Source organism: Pyrus communis, chromosome 3 (assembly GCF_041283825.1).
Source record: "Pyrus communis isolate YQ-2024b chromosome 3, ASM4128382v1, whole genome shotgun sequence".
Lineage (NCBI taxonomy): Eukaryota > Viridiplantae > Streptophyta > Magnoliopsida > Rosales > Rosaceae > Pyrus > Pyrus communis.
This window is the reverse complement of record NC_142567.1, coordinates 20,955,518-20,977,422: the sequence shown is the minus strand read 5'-3', so window position 1 is coordinate 20,977,422 and position 21,905 is coordinate 20,955,518. Positions and strand designations below refer to the sequence as shown.

Here is a 21,905-nt window from a genome sequence, read left to right as displayed (position 1 = left end):
TTTTTACTTTTTAATTTTTTACTACCAAATGTTGGATCATGAAGTAAATGTGAGTTACGTCTAGTCAAAAGCTCGCATTTCTATTCATATAGATGATTTTTTTAATTAGAATATTACTTTGCCACTCAAAAATTGTTGAATCATCTAAATTGTTGAAGTTGAATACTTTGAGTAAGTAAGTGGTTAGTGTTCATGGTTGCCTTTCATTCACGAAAAGTGAGTGATGAGGCATCTTTTTCTTTTTACAATTTTCCTCCCTTTTTCTATGTTCTTTTCAAGTGGGAGAGCTATGCACATAAACACTATGTGAGAGAGAGAGGGAGAAAAAATGAAAGAGGGGGGGGGGGGAATGTAGTGGCATGGGAGGGATGGCACGGCAGCAAAGGGCCTAGGGTTGGGCAGCAGTGCAGCATCCAGCACCACAGCCAAAAGTCATGGATTAGGTTCCATCTTCTCCTCCTGGAATTGGTGTGTTATATATTTTTATTACATTATTATTAATAATAATAAAGCTAAAAAGCCTATAAAAGCTCTCTCCCTCTCACTTCACAGTCTGTTCTATTAAATGACAAGAAGTAATGGATAGCAAGCAAAGTTGGCAACTGCAGGCCACATGTATCTCTCTCTCTCTCTCTCTCTCACTCCCATTTTTTAGCTTAATTCATAATAAACAACAATAATAATCAATTTGTATTTTTTTTATCAAGATAATCAATTTCTATGTTAATTTTATCAATCAAGAGATATTTTTTTTATGTATTCAAAACATAAGCCACGATACTACGTGTTATAATATAAAAAGAAAAATATATTTTAATATTTTAATATTTGTATTATGATACGTAATGTATCCATTTGTGTTTCAAATACACTGATAATTTAGTTAGTTCCAAGCCTAACATATATAATTATATATTTACAAACACTCTCTCTAAACGGTTGTACCTAATTTACCCAACTGTGCTGCTGTGCTACTATGCGATCCCTTACTTTGCAAGTCACTTTAACTATATTTGAGATCATCAATCATCATCTCTCTCTAGTGAGGCCCACACCATGACACATTCATTGATATTCCCAAGACAGATACTCCAGCTCTCTCACACCACACACACACTCCCCTTTGTTTTTAGGGTTTGGCTAGCTTCGACTTATACAAGCTCCACTCTCACTCCTCTCTCTCTCTCTCTCTCTCTCTCTCTCTCTCTCTCTGTATGCTTCGTTAGGACCCACAATCCCCTCTCATATTTGCTGTGATAGGTCACTGCTTTTCAAATCACCCAGTTCTCAATCATCAGCTATTATTCAGAGTTCCTCTGTCCTTAGTACTCTTTCTTTTACCATGTCATAGAATTTCCTTTTCCATATATGTCACATTTTCAAGAATGTAACCCTAGCTAGATTGGTCCAAGTATTATCTACAAAGACATCAGTTAACATAGGCCAATCACCAGCCGGATGCAAGTGAATGAACTCTAAAATCTTTTACGTATTGTGCTACAAAGACGTCAAACTTATATATGTATTTGCGTGAGTACAGATAATTTATAGTTGGTATTTACGTGTGCACAAACAATTGTAGTTGGTATATGCTTGTATATAGATTATGAATTCAGAGAGTGTTACTTTCACACTACTAGCTAAGTTGTGGAGAGTTTACTAAGTGCACGTTTTGGTGAATGTGTGAAGTGAAGCATGTGGACAGGTTGCGTGAGAATGGAGATGTCCAAATACACAGAGAGAGGGGAAATCATTGACATTGGCACATGTAGTGGGGAGGTTACCTTGTCATGTATCCTCTCCCATTATTCTTCTCCACATTTAAATATTCAGTGTATGCTCAAAACGAGAGCTAACTAACTAAATAATAGTGTGACTTTGCTTCTTTTATAAAGATTCTCTTTATTGCTACTCTATCAAATTATCAATCATATAGATTAGGAAATAGTTTATTATGAAGAAAATAACAAGGTCGATAAGTCTTTGCTTAGTTTATGTCAAATACTCATAGAAATCGCGTCATATATTGTATTATACAGCCGTATACATGGTAAATGAATTGGAAGTATTTTACACTTAGTCTAGTTGTATTTCGCATACAATATGATTAGTATAAGTACATTACTAATATTTAAAATGATCAAATATTTTGTAATATTTTACAAAAAATTGCATTCCTCTAAATTTTTACCATACTATCATCTATAACTCCTATAGTCCTATGAATACCAAACATCTCTATCTCCATAAAGATGCCCTAGATTAGGCTTTTTTTTTTTTTTTTTTTTAAATATTAAAAGTAGATGCCCCGTGAACTCGCTTATATGTAAAGATGCGATACTTTAACTCTAAGTCATTTTCGTGGTATCAAAATTTGTGCAACCCATGGAGGTTGAAATTTATCCTAAAATTTTTATTTTTATTTAAAAACAAAACGATATTATTTATACTAAACGGGTGGAGGAATGCGCTAAGCCTTATAATGGGCGAGCCATAATAATGAGATTCAAATTTGTCTTTCGCGAGAATCAAACATAAAACCTCTCATTTACAAGTGAAGATGAATACCACTAGATCATAGTACTAAGTGACTCATAAAAAACATGTATTTAGATTGGCAAACTTTTTTCTTCGTGTAATTACAAAGTTAGGACACTTTTTTTAATGGGCTCCATATTTGGGATCACACAATTCCTACTACTGCTAGAAATGCTCGTATTTTTGACTTAGACATTTAAGTGTTCATTTATCTATAAAAAAATATATATAAAAAAAAAGAAAAAGAAAAAAAAAAGGGGGAAATATATCTTCATAATTTAATGAAGATTGCCAAGTAGACATGGATCCCTTGATACATCCCTTCCTTGTCCACGGAAGTGAAAAAATTGACCTCTTTGCATAGAGTATACAACATCGTGTACCACTCAAACAGTTCAAAGAACCCCATAGCCAATCAGAACGATGCAGCACAACATCGACACAAAAGTTGATCCATTCATACATGTCCTAACGAAAACGAAGTGTTTTTGTCAGGTTTGGCTCCCATGTTATGGAATGTGACTACTTGTGGACACTTGTCACTTCACATACTCGAATTAGATATGTCGAAGTAGTAGTGTGGCGTGCTCTCCAACTTCACACAGCTGTATGGCCACGAATAAAAACCCACAGGCGCTGTGAGCTCCTCCAATGGCATAGCATTGACATATGTAAGGCCATTGTTTGCTTAGAGACAAATTAGTTAGTTAATTAATTAATCTTGTTTAATTAGGTGTCGCACTGTCCAGAAATGGGTATTTGCCGGCCATTCTTGTTGCAATTGAAATTGCAGCTAGCCAATTGTTTTGCTGGCTTAGTTACTCCAACTTTTAACATTGGACTCAACTAAATTATTAACAAAATGGGTTAGTCTGGTGTTGCATGAGTGTGATACAAAAGTCGTGATCCTTTTGGTTATTTTTCTTATGGTTGTCATTACTTGGTTTGGTGAGATATTAAGTACCTAATCACTACTACTAATCAGCTGGTTCACATATTTTGGTGGGTTAGGTTTTTTCATGGTCATGGACTCTTGGTAGCTGTGTTAACAAATTAAGAGGAAAGATGAAATATTTGCTACACAAAATTGGGCAAAAGTAAGGAAAGCAAAGACACGAATAATTAGTCTCGTGACATTTATAGTTACTTATTATCATGATGCTAAGGGCTGGTTTGGTATTGCTGTGCTTTGAAAAAAAACTGTTTCTGCTGTGCTGTGAGAATAAGCAGCTGTGAAATAAAGCAGCAAAGTGTTTGGTAAACTTTTTTGTAAAAGTGCTTTTGAAAAGAAAAAAAAAAGTAGTATTATAGTGTTTAGTAAACTTTTATGTAAAACAGATGTGAAAAAAAGCCAGTTTTTCAAAGCTGGGTTTTACAGCTTCTTGTTTTTGGCTTTTTTTCACCCAAAACTGTGAAAAAACTGAATATTTACCAAACACAAAAACAGCTCCCAGCTGTTTTTGATACCAGCTTTTTTCAGAATCACCTCAGTACCAAACCAAGCCTAAAACTTGTCACAATTGTAAAATTGTGTTCTTTGCTATGTTATTGGTCATTTTGAAGTGTATTCTCTAATCGAAAAAATATTGATACACTACCTAGATCACTGCATGGTGAAAATGTCACATCTTGCCAAAGACTATGAGAAGAGGGACAAAATTGGAGTGCAATGGGGAATATTGTTCTAACCAATTGACCTAATACACGTTTGAAAGGTAAATCCCACAAAATTAAATAAATTAATGGCCTAAAACCATCTCCAAAGGGGATGTCAAATTTTAAACATAAAATTTAAATTTGCAGACTTATGTGATACATTGTTTATTTATTTTTTTTTCCAACCTATATGTCAAATTTAAACTATTATTTATTACGTTATTTACTTTTTATAGTTGTAATTAGTATTTTTAAAACAAAAGATAAGAATAAAAATTATGAAAAACATTAATTACTAAAAATAGATATAAAGGTACTGTCAAATTTGACATCAACTTCCACTACTGCCATTCCATGTCATGCCACATAAGAATTGACATTTTCGTTGAAAAACACTAGTGATGTGGTTTTTTTTTTACCGTTATTAATGATGTGGACTTTTTGATATCTCATTTGAAAATGCTCTAAGTTGTTAATTTTTCTAACGATGTATATTAATTCCATGGTGTGTATGGGAAAATTGAATTAAATGTCTCGTCTCTTCAAATATATGGGTGTGTATATCCCATGGTGTAGTCGAATTTGAAATTATTGTACGGGGTCATGTTGCCTGTTGGGCTTTGGAAAATTTGAGATGCACAGATGCATGACACCTTTTGTTTTTTGTTTTTGGTTTTTTAAGGTATATGATTCACTTTTTGATGAATTAAGATATGTGATTTGAAAGCCAGAAAGGTGCTAATTGGGTGCACAAAAAATGGTAGGACGGGGACGTTTTTTAAGGGTAATAACACCAAAGAGGCCTAATCTTGATAAGAAAGATGGTATGAAGCTCAGTTTTTGTATTGATACACTTTTTTCAGCTATTTCACATGAACTAAGGTTTTGAGTGAGAAAGTGGCTATCAGAAGGTGAAGTCTTGATAATGTCTTAATCCGAGCTCGAGTATTATAGTATTCGACTTAGTTTGGCTCATTTACAACCTAAACGAACGTGTAAACAATTATTGGCATATATAACACTTCATAATTGTAAAACTAAAAGATAATTTCAGGCATAACATTCGTGTTACTTCCGTTCTAAGAAGTCTCAAATAGAAAGGTGAAAAGCAACCACTTCCCCACAGAGCCCAACCAATTTAGGGATTCATCAAATAAAAATTTTCAAAACATGCACCCAGTGCAAAAAAAAAAAAAAAAAAAAAAAAAGGGAATTTTAACGAAAAGCTCCCGGTACTATTTGTTTTAACAAAAAACCATATTTTTGTACTAAAAGTCAATCATGGTACTATTCACTTTACCCTTTATTTTGTTTTTATCATTAAAACTCAAAGTTTTCAAGTATTTTTCATTAGTTTTCCTAAAAGAATAATAAAAAGGCTAAGGTTAAAAAACAAACATGTTGCTGCCCAGGATCGAACTGGAGACCTTTAGTGTGTAAGACTAACGTGATAACCACTACACTACAGCAACTTTGTGATAACCATGTAGAAACTATTAAATAACAAACCTTTCCATTTATTAAAAAAATAAAATAAAAATTAATTAATTATGTTGCTGCCCATGATCGAACTGGGGACCTTTAAGGCGTGTTTACGTATCCGTAATCGGAATGAAAATGTGGAATTGAATTCCGATTACGGAGTACTCCGGTGTTTACTAAACATGGAGGAATCAAAAAAGCAGTGGGGCCCAAACAAATTTTGGAATTCAATTCCTTGCATTGGTGGAATTGGATTCCCTAGATATAGGTGGGAATCCAATTCCTGCTTGTTTGGGCAATTGGAATGACACTTTTGTTCCCTTTATGCCCTCACTTACTTTTTTTTATTTCCAAGACTATTCTTTCTAAACCCATTAAAGTATATAAAATATTTGATTTGGGACAAGGACATTTTAGTAATCATACTGATTTATATTTTGATTCTATTGAATTAGTAAACAGTTTTATGGAATTCTATTCCGATTCCAGAACATTTAAGTAAACAGTTTCAACAGAAATCCGATTTTGACTTCTCCTCATTCCAACTCCTCCTCAATTCAATTCCTCCTATTTTCATTACCGTTACGTAAACGCACCATTAGTGTGTACGACTAACGTGATAACCACTACACCACAACAACTTCTTGTGTTGTAGGTTTTTGCATTTTAATACAGTTCCTTCAGGGTTTAGTTATTTCGGAGACACCTTGTAGCACTCTTAAATTTAATTTCGATGAGCCAAATTATTTATTTTTCAAGGTTTTTTTCTTAGATCAATATTGTGAAAAATTGGACAATTCAAAAGTAGTAAACAAGATAGCCGAAAGCGGTAGTTCAAGAAACCACTTAAATAACAACCATTTTATTGAGTGGTTTAAATGTTTTCAGATTTGAATATTCTTTTAAAAGGATGATTTTTTTTTAAAAAAAAAAAAAAAAAAATCCCTAAACACCAGACGGTTTGGAACATTCAAATACAATGCAGAGTTGAGCTTGCAAAGACATTCCTGTAAGCTTTTTTTACCAAAAGAAGAGATAATTGAAGAATTATTTACCAAAATCTTGGGACTACTTGGGGTGACAATTGAAGTACCAAAATTTGCTGAGAAGAGGAATTATCACTCGCAAGAAACAAATAATACTTCCAAAAAAGTGGTATCTAATCAAATGTAATGAACGCTAAAAATACATTGGCAGGAAAATCAGATTTATACATCCCTACTTTCATTAAATTACATTGCAGCCACCTTCCAATTGGTGCCTATATTAAATAGATGATGTTGATCATACTTTGGCCATGTACATCCTGCACAAACACATCAAAAATTCATCTTCTCCGCTCCCGTGGGTCCTCGAAGATAACTCCAGGAGGTGCTTATCCCTAGTTAGCCGAAACGATGACTCGCACTTTAGCAGTGACTTCTGGGTGAAGCTTCAGTTCTGCAATATATTCTCCTATCTCTCGAATATCTGGAAGAGAAACAATGCGCTTGTCCACTTCCCTACACATGAACGAAAGAGCAGAGAATGGAGTGTCAGTCGAGCATGGGTGTATTTGGCCAAGACAAAAATACAAACACGAGCATGAAAGGTTTTAACTGCAAAATATCACAATATCTGCTATCCATATGCATATGATTATCGCGAGCTCTTAAACTGCAAAATGCATGAACATACAATAAATCATCACAAGCTTTCACTGTTTGGAAAAGTTGTGTTCCAGGAATATGTTTTGAAGGTATTATCTGGAAGTTCCTAAAGCTTTAATCAAATGCATTGATAGGAACAGCATACACATATATCCTTCTTGTTTCTTTTCCCTCTTCTTTTTTGTTTCTTTTGTTAGTTATTTCGGGGGTAGTTGCAGTTTAAAATTATTGATGCTTGTGTTAAGAAGCTCATCTGGTATATGTCATGCATAAAAAAATTCACGAAGACAATAACAGTGCTCGTGGGAAAATTGTGATTGGTATATTGATCATACTCATACTTGATAAAAGATACTAACCTGTTAAGTTGTGCCTTGATTATGTCAACGAGATCTTGGGGTGTCACACTGCAGAAACACGTCTCTGTTAAAATTCATACGAAGACAGTGCATGAAGTACTTAACATTGCACTGAAAGCAACTCACCTTCCAAAAATTAACTTCCCTTTTCCACCTTTGCGCTTCACCTTGAAACCTCCAACAGTTTCAAAAATCTGAGCAAGTTGCTCTGCCTCTTCTTTTACCTGCACCAAGATGAAACAATCTTACAAGACATAATTGTTAGGACGAATTCAGACAATATAGAATCTACAAGGAAGAGAGGCAATAAGTCAGCTCAGAATTTTTTTGGGTATTCAATGCCACATAGAATGTAATTATTTGCATTTTGTAGCGCTCATTAATCCACTTAAAGATACAAAGGTATTCTCCAGGTACACTCTATTTGTGACAAGCAGCTTTGTTGTCTTTCCCATGACATGACAAGGGATAGCTAGAAGTAGCATCATTTTATAAGCAGCACATGCTCTTTAGGGCAGCTTAGGATGGCATGATATGTCCAAAGCCCCAAAACCTGAGCCTTAATGAATGATATGTGCACAGGGGTTACCATGATGTATAGAGACATGGAACGGCAAACTGACAGGAGGCACCGAGACAGGGTACATCCAAATCATACTTACGATTTGAGTTACAATAACATCTGTACAGCCCAGACGCAAAAGGAGACAAATAAATGTTCTATCTAAATACCCGTATTTTCTCTGCCTCAATCCTTTCCTCTTCCACCTTCATTTCCCTGGAAAGAACAATTAAAATTATGAGTAACATGTTCTTAAGATATAATCATTTTTCCCGAAAAATCCATAGTGTGAATGTCAAAGACTGAGATGTTTCCAATTAATTAGCAGAAGCAACTAAAAAGCATAATAGTTATGCAAATAAAAGTTCACATTTTGATGCAGACAACTTGTGAAGTATTACTATTAGTACCTCACATTGATAACAAATATGAGTATGAATCCAATCTTGAGGTATACAAATAGGTTGACCACTTAAAATTTTTGTGGATTTATAACGAAAGAATTTCAGAGTTAGTAGTATACTCTAAAGGCTATTTCCATTTGAGAGCAGTTGAGTAACGATAATCAAGTCTCACCACCACAAACACCAACCAACATTTCATACATTACTTTCACAACTTGTATTGTAATGCCTCCTCTATCCATCTCATACATTATCTGATCAATTCCGTCAGCATTCTGCATAAGTCCTATCTTATGGATTCCAACTAAAACTTCTTGTCATCAAACTAGTTGGACTACGTAAGCACAATACAACAGATTCACAAGCCTTATCGTACACTTCAATATCGAAAATGTGACAAAAATCAAATAAAAAAGTTGAATTTATGCATTACTTGAGCAGCAGGGGAGTGACAATCTGGGCTTTCCCCAATGGCAGCAGATAATTCCTGTAGTAACCAGCTTTCACACTTAGAAGTTGCCCTTTCTTTCCCAGATCAGTTATGTCTTCCTTTAGAATTATCTGAAACATTCCAACAAAAACAATTAAATTAAACAACCCCACAATAAGACAACATTCAAATTCACTATTACACTTTGAATTAGTAAGAATAAAAGAAAATGGAACACAAAATTGAGGTGGGTTCTTCATTTACGAATTCTGGAAGCAGAGAAACTATAAAAATTTGAACTTTTGGGTAACCATTGAAGCACTGGAGTATAAGAAGAGAACCCATTTCTCAAATTTACCGTTCGAGCCTTCTTTGCTTTCTTCTGAGCGATAACCACCAATCCCGTTCTTCTATCTGACAATTTAGTGGCTTCGTTTGTGTTTCCGGCAAAGCTTTGAAGCCACGAGGAAGAACTCCATGACAGAGTCGATGCTGCGGATGCCATTGTCGCTCCTTTACGCTCACACTGCCACTCTCTCTTGCTCTCACGCACAGAGTCCTAGGATTCTTATGGGATTTACTATCCTATCTCTTTCGGCACAATTTGTGTTTTATCATTTTGGCCTCTCTGAAAATTGTAAACTACAAACGTTACCCACTGATTTTTGTAAATTTTAAAACAGTTGTCTATCAACAACTATCACTGCACTTTCTAGTCATACTTTTGGGAAAAAGGCTCATTTTCCTTTTTCTGGGGATATAGGAGATTCTGTGATCGTGTTCGTTCATCGTACATTATGCGGTCAGAAATCATTTTAAATTTTAAATTTTAAATTAAATATAAATAGTACCTAACGAAAATTGACAGTACGGTATACGATAAACGGACAGGATCATAGGATCCCTGGATCTCCAAGGATCATTTTCCATACTTTTGTACTTGTAAGGGGAATGTCTAAAATTCGATTTAATTGAACGGTGGGTTCACACACCTATTTGTATCTTTTATTTGTACTTCTCACACACACTTGTTTATTTTTTGTCATTGATCTTTTTCAAATCATTCTATTCATCGTTTTTTGTCATTGATCTTTTTCAAGTCATTCTATCCATCGTAAAAAAAATGAGAGGAGTGTGTGAGAAGTAAAAATAGTGTTTGGGTAACACTATCCTAAAATAAAAGTGGCCTTTCTCTCTCCATCTAAATGCAAGAAATAAAACCAATATCATGTAGACCAAACTTGACCAACTCGTCCCGTTGTTTTAGGTCTAATTGTCGACAAATGTGAATTTAAAACATATTATTATGGCTTCCTATTGTTAAGTGTAACCCACTCTTGCACTCTCTTAGTGTAGGTAATATTGTTTATTTAAAAAGAAAAAAAAAAGGTTAGAAGAAAGCTTAAACGATATGATATTCAGGCCATCAGTTAGGGATGTACGGAAATGATTTCTCGGGTACGAAATGCTAAATAATTAAATTTAACTTTCTGGCCCAATTTTATTCAGTTCTTCATTTTAGCCCAAGATGTTTAGGCATTAGCCCAAACACCTACCCAACGTTGTCTTCTATTTTGCTAAAGCCTGAGTCTTGAACCGAGTCAGAGCACGCGGCGAGTTGTTGCTTCTTTCATCAGCAATCCGCGTCTGTCGGAAGTGACTCAGGTGATTCAAAAGCTCTCTGTTATTTCTTGTTTGCAAACTTCGATTGGAATCCCCCAAATCATTTCTTCATGCAATTTGTTTAAAATTAGGGTTTTTCTTCCATTTTTTATATATGATTGTATTGAATTTTGGTTAATATTGCCCAATATATAGAAAATTTTGATCTTTTTTGTTTGTTTGTGAATGACTAATTACCTGTTGGGATCAAAATATGCGGAAATTAAATCCATGATTAACGAAGTGATAGATGTGTTCATTGTTTGTTCTATGAAAATTGGGGCTTGTCAAGCCTTTTAATTTCTTAATATGAGTTGGAGGGTTATTCATGATTCAAAAAATGTGAAAAACTGTGGAGAATTTTAGTTGGAAGTTGTTCAGTGTGATATAACTCCTTTCGGAGACATATGGAATTCTTCGTTCGACATTACATTAGTCGGGGAAGTTGTAGACTGTTTCTTAAGCTTATTGACTATTCCAGTAATCCTATATTCTTTTCGGAATACCATTATTCTGAATTCTGAAAGGGAATTCAATGTAATTGATATTTTTCTTCTTATACACGTTTTATTCTTAAAGCAACTTGTGAGTGTGAATGGTGTTTATACAATCAGGATTCATGTGACTGTTAGTATGCTGAAGTGTGTGCATCGGTCTTTGTGGAGACAACCATTGGTAATTATAGAGCTGTGCATTGATGGCATTGACGGATTGTCACTTCCGTGTGCTATAATCTTGGTTAGGTTTAGAATCAGTCCTAGTGGGATTATGTGCAATGTTCATGCATTGTAACTGCCAACTGGAAGAAACTGAAATGTATTTTATCCCTTGTTTAGTAGGATCTGAATGTAAGATTTAGCGTTTGAGCTGAAAGTAGGGTATTTGTAGCTTTCTTATAGTTTGAAGGTTAGGTTGGCATGGATAATGTTTAGCTGCTGGATACACATAGGCATACCCCAAATTCCAATCTGTTTTATCAGTTGAGCATCTCCACCGTCCATCTTACTGCTCATCAGTGTGAAGTATGTAACTTTAAAAATGGAAGAAGCTAGCAGTTATTCCTGCTAACAATCACGACCTAATTGATCCTGAACTTCTATTGTTTATTCATTTTGATTTTACACTATTTGATTATCCGCAGAGAGCAGCATTTTAATCTTTGAAAAAGTTGCATGCTAAGAAGATGAAGATTGTTGACAAAAGAGCCTCTAAGAGTCGCAAGATAAGGTGTCAATAGATTCTTCGGTTACCTATGTGAAACTGCTATGGTGTTGTTTTGGATTATCTTGGAGCATCTGTTGAGCAAACTAGGCCAGATTGTTGAAGGGTTATTGCATTATGCTTTTGCAGGTACAATGTTGATGAGAAGATAGTAAATTTCATGGCTCCAGAGACTATGGCCGTTTCTCCTATGCTTCCTGACCTCAATCATTTGTTCGGGTTTAAGAAGCTGAAACCAGCTTTCGTAGTGTAGTAGCAATGCAAGGCCGAATCAGTTGTATAGTCCTTAGATCTCAGGCTAAGAAATTGTCTGCTGTTAATTTATTTGATATATTAGTCAATCTAATATGTATTGTACTGATATTTATGTAATTTACACAATTTTTCAATGGGAGCCCAGTCTTTAGGAAGCATGATTTTGTTGTAAATGACAATTACCATCTGTCAATTTGTTGGCATTTATACGCAGATGGGATGTTTTTGCTTTCCCCGGTGCCAAAATATTTTCCCCCAGTTCAAAGAATTGATTTTTGCCTGGCATTGCTAAAGATACCTACGTCAATATCCTTCCTTTGTATGTTTAGAATCATTTTTTTTTTTTTCAATTATTTACTGCTAGTATACAACCACCTGTTTATCGTCTCTGGTACGAGATTGTATGCAATCAGTGGCAGGGAAGAAAAACTTTTAAGTATCGCTAACGTTGGATGTATTTTATGCTATATTTATGCAATATTTGATGATGAACACATTTGAACTTCGATATTTTGAAGGCAGAAAACATCTTAAAAACAAGGAGGGAATCCAAAGATATGTCTGTATCAAGTAAAATTACAAACTCATGGATGGCTTGTGGACTACTGCCGCTTCTTTTTCTGGGAGATGGAGGACAGAACTACTAGAGCCAGCATGAAAAATAAGCCGGCAGCTGTGAGGAGCACCTTCCAGCTTCTGAGGCCGTAATTGTTACTGGCAGCCCTCGTCCTTGCAATATTGTAATTAGGTTCATCCTCTTGCCCTTCTTTGTCTGAAAAACATACCAATAACATAAAATTTATGTTTTTGAAATCAATGCAGACGGAAGTGTTTGGATGGAGTATAATTCATTGCATTACAACGACATAGCATACCTGTGTCTTCTTCATCGGTGTCCATGATGAGGGGATTTAAAAATCTCCGCGGAAAGATATCAGTCTTCAACATATTTTTTTACTGCAACCGAGGAAGTATATTCCTGGTATATGCTCCCACTTGGACAAATCTCCACCGATGACACATGGATAATTAGGATCTAATTTGGTGTTGTGTTGGGTACTTATCATCATATTATTTTGGTGCTCTTGCATAAGCTCGACACCAAACTCCTTTATCCGAAACAACTTAGCAGGTTCGGCGATTACTGAAACCACCACTTGATCTCCACATTGTAATATTGTTTCGTTCTCCATCTTCCAATGACTCAACCATATCATATCTTCTCCCTCTTCTAGAATACCGTGGAAGTGTGGGCAATAGATCCACGTCAAACCCTTGCTTTGGTTACTCACTTTGATTATCAATGGAGGTTTATTAGAATTCTCATAATTATAATTAGAATTCTCCTCGTTTGCATAGGTAGCAAAGATGTTCAAGCCTCGGATTCTGTGACTAGAAGGGAGTAAAGGGACACTAAAAGATATGGAGGACTTGGTACTTTTATAGCTGAACCGGCCTGGAACCTCATTCCCAACAAAAAATGTGTTGAATATACCATATTGATACAGTCCCTATGCATTTTCCATGATCATCACAACATTACTAAGTCATTTATTTCTCATTATATATATACATATAGGAAGCCTTTAAGGGAAGAGATCCCCATTTTTCAAAAAAAATGGAGACATCCTCTTGACCGTTAGATTTGACTTTAATGAAATTCTGTGGTTAAGATTATGTGGCCTATGATTTAATCTCAACCACAGAATTTCATTAAAGTCAAATCTAATGATTAAAAGGGTGTCCCTATTTTTTTTTTTAAATGGGGATTCCTTTCCTTAAAGGGCCTGTATACATACATACATACATACATATACATACATACATACATACATACATACATACATACATACATATATATATATACACACACACATATATATATATATATATATATATATATGACTTATGAGAGAGAGAGAGAGAGAGAGAGAGAGAGAGAGAGGCGCACCTGGACGGGACTCCATCTATCCTCTTTTGAATTGAAGCATTTTAATTGGCTTTTCATTCGAATTGCAGGCATGGATTCCAAGTTGAACAAGCCCAAAAGTTTGATCATTTCCACATCAACTCTATCAATAGACTCTAACTTGAAAATGTACTCCCACTCAACTATGTTGTTGTTGTCTTTCCCAAGGGCCCGTAGTTGGAGCCCCACAAACGATTGATATGTTACTTTTTTCAATGATATGCAATGGGCTACAACCATCTCTTTGTGTACTCTCGGCAACCCCACAAGTGATTCGAGCTTCTTACAATTTATAAAAGAGAGTTCATCGATCCTCCTCAAACCTTTGATGAAAACTGGTAGGCTACAAATTGGATTCTCATCTAGATATAGTCTTTGTATTGAGGATAGATTACTTAAATCCGTAGGAAAGACATCTTCAGAAAGATTGCACCTACTGAGATTCAACTCTACTAAAGAGCATGGAAAAGAACTCAAGATACTCGAAGTTCTTTCTGGCCATAATTCACTTAATGGAATTTCATCTGTTTCAAGAACTTTCAGAGACTTCATTTTCTTCATCATCTCCAATGGAAACTCATCAAGATTTGAGCAACCCGATAAAATGAGTGTTTCAAGTGATTTAAGCATGCACATGTTTTTCGGAAGCATCCTAAGATTCTTGCAATCCTTCACGTTTAAGTACACAAGTCTCTCCAGTTTTCCAATGGATTCATGAACATCAATCAGGCTTGTGCAATCTACAAGAATCAATTCTTCTAGACTAGGGCAAAGTGAGAAGTCCATGATTTCAGTGAGGGCATGGGAATGGCTGACGTCAAGGATCTTCAACATTGGAAGAAACTGTGTAAAATAAAAAAATAAAAAAAGAAAGAAAAAAATGTGTATCATGCAATTGGTCAAAAAAATAAATAAATAAATAAAAGAAAAAAAAAAAAAAAAAAAAAAAACCTGAATTGAAATGTGTAGAGTAACATACTTTTGTTCCTTTCCAGACTTGTCTCAAGCTACTATATTGCATGTCAAGAACAATTAGACACCCCAAAGGAAAATCAATAGGTATAAAATCCAATGGAAAATGAAGCCAACATAACCATCTTAATCCTGTAGGGAAATCTGCATAACATCCATCCAGTCGTACATGACTAAGATGTAGTAGCTGTAATTTGCACATCTTTTCAAATGCATTGGTTTCCAAGACTGTCTCATTTGTGTTTATTGGACTGTGTGCAGGATGCATATACATATTCAGGACAATACCTTGGATTTTTTTTGTACCCTAAAGGAAAAAACGGAAACGTTAGTATGGATAATTTTCACAAGAAGAAATACATATATAGACATTAAGGGCATGTTTCTTACATTCTTGTCCCTCAATACTTCGAAAGAATCCTTATGGCGCCATAATCTACTACGTTTCTCAGGCTCTTCTGATTCTTGGCGAACAATTTCTCTCCCCATGTCACGAATCATGTCATGCATATTCACCTTGCCGTATTTATCAATTGTCACCAAGCATCTATCAATGAGACGGTCCTGGCCAAATGCATGCCAACTAAAAAGCTCTAGTGATTCATTGTAATTCAAAGTTTCAACTTTGTACACCTTTGTAACTTGATGCACTCTTAGCAATCTTTCACGCCTAGTTGTTATAAGTATCTTACTTCCAGGATAAAACCGATCTTTCATTTTTAGCACTGCATCTAATTGGTCCACATGGTCCACATCATCAAGAACAAGTAGAACTTTTTTAGAGCTTATGGTGCTTTCAATCTTAATTATTCCCTCACTAACAGTCTGTATTTTCACTTTTCTACCGATCAAAATATCATAAAGAAGTTGCATTTGTATTTGAACTAAGCCATTTGGTTGATCTGCTCTTGCTTTGATATTTTCAATGAAACTACTTCCTTCAAAGCTTCTAAAATTTGAATTGTAAACATGTTTTGCAATAGTTGTCTTCCCTATGCCTGACATGCCATACAAAACAAGTATACCAACATCACTTGATCCATCTTGTAACCACAAATTGATGTGTTTGACTTGAGATTTGATTCCAATCAATTTTGGTTCAAGACTCAATGGTGTGCGACTTAAATTGCCTCCAATCATTTTAACAATTTTTTTGATAAACTTTGATTCGTACCTAAGAATTTGCAAACAAAATGAAATATAAATCAAACATGTCATGTGTAATAAACCATCTTAATGACACTAAAGTGGAAAGTGTTAGGCTTTTTTTGTGTGTTTTGATGAACTAAAGTGGTAGATCTTACCTCTAGTGTTTGATATGTTATATGTGTTTTAATATGTTTTTTAGCACTTGTGGTTATTACAACTAAACAATTATTAAGTTTTAAGTGGAGTAGAGCTCCGCACTTAAGATTTCACCTGAGGGACAGCTGCCAACATTTTGGATTACAAGGGGACAAGTGGCTTTAAGTGGATAGTGGACCTGTATTAGTAAAAAGAATTAAAAAGTAAAAGACATAAGGCGGGGAGAGAGAGAGAGAGAGAGAGAGGGATATGATGGTTTAATTTTAGAGTTATTCTCATTTGATTATAAGTGTTTATCTGAATTTATGTCTAACTTTAGAGTAAGCATGATAAAAATTTCTCTGACGCAATGCCTTGTGCTGTCTATATGTTCGTTATCTGAGAAATTGTTCGCTTTGTGATTATTTTGGATTGTTAGAGCTCTGAATCAATGTTCTGATTCGAATCCAAGTTTTAACAATGATTCGATTTTCTTTCAGATAAGATTCTAGACAAAAATTGAGAGTTTTTATTAACTTTTTGTGTCTTAGGTCCTTCATGTAGACTACCATGGAAAATGTGATTTCTTTAAATTGGGATTATTATTCACTTCTGAGATTGATTAATATAAATCAAGGTCCCTACGGATCATATTACCAAATTGACTCAAGAAAGAGGAGAGAAATGGAGAAAATGAAAGTTACCCATTAGCTTGATTTTGTAAGACCATGCCTGCTAGATCTGCAACCTCTGCAACTGCCTCCCTCCATCCCTTCACCTTTTTCGGCGACTGTGTTTTCTCATGTCTAGCAAATGCTTTTCCAACACTTCCCGTCTGCTTCCTCAAGTGGGACGGATCGACATCGTAGAAGACTGGTAAAACTACATGGTCTGAGGTGGTCCTCTTGCGTTCAAGGATCAGCACAAGCTCATCAAGGCACCATCTGGATGACGTGTAATCTTTCGAAAACACGACAACAGAAGCTCGTGACAGCTGGATCGCTTTCTGCAGTCCTGGCCTTATATCTTCTCCTCTCTCAAGTTCATCGTCGTCTCGGAACGTGAGAAATCATGCATTGTTCAAGGCTGTGTAGAGATGGTCGGTAAAAGTCTTGCGAGTGTCTTCGCCTCTGAAGCTCAAGAACACGTCGTACCGGTAACCCCGAAAAATGTTGGAATCAGAGGAGGTTCCTGGAGATGTTCTCACAAGAGCCATTGATGTGGATCGATGGACAAACAGCTCTTTGCTAGCTGCATTGCAAGTGTCCGTGTGCAGGGAAAATATTTAATTGGGTCATTCCTATCTACTCTCGGGAAAATTTACCAACAATTATAAAATGGGTCGTTCACATGCATAGACCCAAAAGGCGTTTCTATAAGTCTTGGTCGGCCACTAGTGGCTGAGATGAAAAGAAAAAGGAAAAAGCACTTCTTGTTGGACACGGCTTCTACCATTTCAGTTCTCTTACACTTTTATCCGCTCTTATTTTGTGCGATCATGGCTAAAATCACGTTAACATTTTATATTAATTTTTTTATAGAGATAATAAGATAAAAAACAATATTAATATAAAATGTTGATGTAACTTAACCGTAATCATACAAATAAAAAAGAATGAGAATGTATGAAAACTGGAAAGGTAAAGAAGTCAGGTCCCTTCTCGTTAGCAATGTGATATTAACATATTATTGAGACCATATTAGCAGTTCTCTTAAAAAGAGAAATTGTGTATGCACAATATCTTTCAAAGATTGATCTTCACACCCCCTTCTTCATTTCTAACCACCTGAATCAATCAAACGAAAATAATGACACGATTAAACCAGAGTGGGTAGGAGGAGAAATTCAGTGTTGTAGTTTTTTGCATTTTAATACAGTTGCTTCGGGGTTTAGTTATTTCAGAGATACCTGATAGCACTCTTAAATTTAATTTCAATGATTCAAATTATTTATTTTTCAAGCTTTTTTTCCTAGATCAATATTGTGAAAAATTGGACAATTCAGAAGTAGCAAAACAGATAGCCGAAAACGGTAGTTCAAGAAACCACTTAAATAACAACTATTTTATTGAGTGGTTTAAACGTTTTCAGATTTGAGTTTTTTTTTTTTTTTAAGACGATTTAAAAAAATAAAATAAAATAAAAAACCACTAGACGGTTTAGAAAATTCAAATACAATGCAAAGTTGAGCCTGCAATGACATTCCCATAAGCATTTTTACCAAAAGAATAGAAGATTAAAGAATTATTTACCAAAATCTTGGGACTTCTTGGGGTGACAATTGAAGTACCAAAATTTGCTGAGAAGAGGAATTATCACTCACAAGAAACAAATAATACTTACAAAAAAAGTGGTATCTAATCAAAGTAATGAAAGCTAAAAATAAATTGGCAGGAAAATCAGATTTATACATCTCTACTTTCATTAAATTACATTGCAGCCACCTTCCAATTTGTGCCCTATATGAAATAGATGATGATCATACTTTGGCCATGTACATCCTGCACAAACACATCAAAAATTCATCTTCTCCGCTCCCGTGGGTCCTCGAAGATAACTCCAGGAGATGCTTATCCCTAGTTAGCCGAAACGATGACTCGCACTTTAGCAGTGACTTCTGGGTGAAGCTTCAGTTCTGCAATATATTCTCCTATCTCTCGAATATCTGGAAGAGAAACAATGCGCTTGTCCACTTCCCTACACATGAACGAAAGAGCAGAGAATGGAGTGTCAGTCGAGCATGGGTGTATTTGGCTAAGACAAAAATACAAACACGAGCATGAAAGGTTTTAACTGCAAAATGTCACAATATCTGCTATCCATATGCATATGATTATCGCGAGCTCTTAAACTGCAAAATGCATGAACATACAATAAATCATCACAAGCTTTCACTGTTTGGAAAAGTTGTGTTCCAGGAATATGTTTTGAAGGTATTATCTGGAAGTTCCTAAAGCTTTAATCAAATGCATTGATAGGAACAGCATACACATATATCCTTCTTGTTTCTTTTCCCTCTTCTTTTTTGTTTCTTTTGTTAGTTATTTCGGGGGTAGTTGCAGTTTAAAATTATTGATGCTTGTGTTAAGAAGCTCATCTGGTATATGTCATGCATAAAAAATTCACGATGACAATAACAGTGCTCGTGGGAAAATTGTGATTGGTATATTGATCATACTCTTACTTGATAAAAGATACATACCTGTTAAGTTGTGCCTTGATTATGTCAACGAGATCTTGGGGTGTCACACTGCAGAAACACGTCTCTGTTAAAATTCATACGCAGACAGTGCATGAAGTACTTAACATTGCACTGAAAGCAACTCACCTTCCAAAAATTAACTTCCCTTTTCCACCTTTGCGCTTCACCTTGAAACCTCCAACAGTTTCAAAAATCTGAGCAAGTTGCTCTGCCTCTTCTTTTACCTGCACCAAGATGAAACAATCTTACAAGACATAATTGTTAGGACGAATTCAGACAATATAGAATCTACAACCAAGAGAGGCAATAAGTCAGCTCAGAATTTTTTTGGGTATTCAACGCCACATAGAATGCAATTATTTGCATTTTGTAGCCCTCATTAATCCACTTAAAGATACAAAGGTATTCTCCAGGTACACTCTATTTGTGACAAGCAGCTTTGTTGTCTTTCCCATGACATGACAAGGGATAGCTAGAAGTAGCATCATTTTATAAGCAGCACATGCTCTTTAGGGCAGCTTAGGATGGCATGATATGTCCAAAGCCCCAAAACCTGAGCCTTAATGAATGATATGTGCACAGGGGTTACCATGATGTATAGAGACATGGAATGGAAAACTGACAGGTGGCACCGAGACAGGGTACATCCAAATCTTACTTACGATTTGAGTTACAATACCATCTGTACAGCCCCGACGCAAAAGGAGACAAATAAATGTTCTATCTAAATACCCGTATTTTCTCTGCCTCAATCCTTTCCTCTTCCACCTTCATTTCCCTGGAAAGAACAATTAAAATTATGAGTAACATGTTCTTAAGATATAATCATTTTTCCCGAAAAATCCAGAGTGTGAATGTCAAAGACTGAGATGTTTCCAATTAATTAGCAGAAGCAACTAAAAAGCATAATAGTTATGCAAATAAAAGTTCACATTTTGATGCAGACAACTTGAGAAGTATTACTATTAGTACCTCACATTGATAACAAATATGAGTATGGATCCAATCTTGAGGTATACAAATAAGTTGACCACTTAAAATTATTCTGGATTTATTACGAAAGAATTTCAGAGTTGGTAGTATACTCTAAAGGCTATTTCCATTTGAGAGTAGTTGAATAACGATAATCAAGTCTCACCACCACAAACACCAATCAACATTTCATACATTACTTTCACAACTTGTATTGTATATGCCTCCTCTATCCATCTCATACATTATCTGATCAATTCCGTCAGCATTCTGCATAAGTCCTATCTTATGGATTCCAACTAAAACTTCTTGTCATCAAACTAGTTCGACTCCGTAAGCACAATACAACAGATTCACAAGCCTTATCGTACACTTGAAAATCGAAAATGTGACAAAAATCAAATAAAAAAGTTGAATTTATGTATTACTTGAGCAGCAGGGGAGTGACAATCTGGGCTTTCCCCAATGGCAGCAGATAATTCCTGTAGTAACCAGCTTTCACACTTAGAAGTTGCCCTTTCTTTCCCAGATCAGTTATGTCCTCCTTTAGAATTATCTGAAACATTCCAACAAAAACAATTAAATTAAACAACCCCACAATAAGACTACATTCAAATTCACTATTACATTTTGAATTAGTAAGAATAAAAGAAAATGGAACACAAAATTGAGGTGGGTTCTTCATTTACGAATTCTGGAAGCAGAGAAACTATAAAAATTTGAACTTTTGGGTAACCATTGAAGCACTGGAGTATAAGAAGAGAACCCATTTCTCAAATTTACCGTTCGAGCCTTCTTTGCTTTCTTCTGAGCGATAACCACCAATCCCGTTCTTCTATCTGACAATTTAGTGGCTTCGTTTGTGCTTCCGGCAAATCTTTGAAGCCACGAGGAAGAACTCCATGACAGAGTCGATGCTGCGGATGCCATTGTAGCTCCTTTCCTCTTACTCACGCTCTCACTCACTGTCTCTCTCTCAGTTCCTCTCACGCAAAGACTCAGGATTTATGGGACTTTACTATCTTATCTCTTTCGGCATCTGCCTCTGTTATGTTACCGAGACCGGCACAAAATGTGTTTTATCATTTTGGCCTCTCCGAAAAATGTAAACTACAAACGTTACCCACGGATTTTTGTAAATTTTAAAACAGTTGTCTATCAACAACTATCACTTCAGTCTAGTCCGGTATTCTTTTGTACTTGTAAGGAAGATGTCTGAAATTTGATTTAACTGAATTTGTGTGGCTTAACTCAAACCTCATTTTTTTTAAAGCATAATATATATACA

At 35.3% G+C, this 21,905-nt stretch overlaps 3 protein-coding genes, 1 long non-coding RNA gene and 1 other non-coding gene across 6 annotated transcripts; 1 reads left to right on the top strand and 4 right to left on the bottom strand.

Annotated features, from left to right (window-relative positions):
* Positions 1 to 5,593: 5,593 nt before the first annotated feature.
* TRNAV-UAC (transfer RNA valine (anticodon UAC)) lies at positions 5,594 to 5,666 on the bottom strand. Its single transcript has one exon. It is a non-coding gene; the product is annotated as a tRNA-Val (tRNA).
* Positions 5,667 to 6,774: 1,108 nt separating this feature from the next.
* On the bottom strand, positions 6,775 to 9,615 carry LOC148698126 (large ribosomal subunit protein bL9c-like). Its single transcript, XM_088691263.1, has 6 exons — positions 9,439 to 9,615; positions 9,084 to 9,211; positions 8,417 to 8,462; positions 7,811 to 7,908; positions 7,685 to 7,732; positions 6,775 to 7,178 (listed from the first exon to the last, which is right to left on the bottom strand). The coding sequence occupies exons 1-6, from the start codon at positions 9,583 to 9,585 to the stop codon at positions 7,058 to 7,060; spliced, it is 588 nt and encodes a 195-aa protein (XP_088547389.1). The 5' UTR covers positions 9,586 to 9,615; the 3' UTR covers positions 6,775 to 7,057.
* Positions 9,616 to 10,624: 1,009 nt separating this feature from the next.
* On the top strand, positions 10,625 to 12,447 carry LOC148698125 (uncharacterized). The gene is made up of 3 exons (XR_015960853.1): positions 10,625 to 10,745; positions 11,884 to 11,969; positions 12,093 to 12,447. It is a non-coding gene; the product is annotated as an uncharacterized LOC148698125 (long non-coding RNA).
* A 274-nt stretch (positions 12,448 to 12,721) lies between these two features.
* LOC148698124 (TMV resistance protein N-like) lies at positions 12,722 to 17,506 on the bottom strand. 2 transcript variants are annotated; one of them, XM_088691261.1, is made up of 6 exons: positions 17,148 to 17,506; positions 15,550 to 15,706; positions 15,167 to 15,466; positions 14,170 to 15,030; positions 13,094 to 13,729; positions 12,722 to 12,990 (listed from the first exon to the last, which is right to left on the bottom strand). In XM_088691261.1, exons 1-5 carry the CDS (start codon positions 17,171 to 17,173, stop codon positions 13,160 to 13,162), a joined length of 1,914 nt encoding a protein of 637 aa, XP_088547387.1. In that variant the 5' UTR covers positions 17,174 to 17,506; the 3' UTR covers positions 12,722 to 12,990; positions 13,094 to 13,159. The 2 variants fall into 2 exon arrangements, with proteins under 2 accessions (XP_088547387.1, XP_088547386.1); XM_088691260.1 differs by having other exon boundaries at positions 15,550 to 15,675; positions 17,148 to 17,272.
* A 1,212-nt stretch (positions 17,507 to 18,718) lies between these two features.
* LOC137715129 (large ribosomal subunit protein bL9c) lies at positions 18,719 to 21,691 on the bottom strand. Its single transcript, XM_068454359.2, has 6 exons — positions 21,401 to 21,691; positions 21,046 to 21,173; positions 20,378 to 20,423; positions 19,772 to 19,869; positions 19,646 to 19,693; positions 18,719 to 19,140 (listed from the first exon to the last, which is right to left on the bottom strand). The coding sequence occupies exons 1-6, from the start codon at positions 21,545 to 21,547 to the stop codon at positions 19,020 to 19,022; spliced, it is 588 nt and encodes a 195-aa protein (XP_068310460.2). The 5' UTR covers positions 21,548 to 21,691; the 3' UTR covers positions 18,719 to 19,019.
* Positions 21,692 to 21,905: the final 214 nt, after the last annotated feature.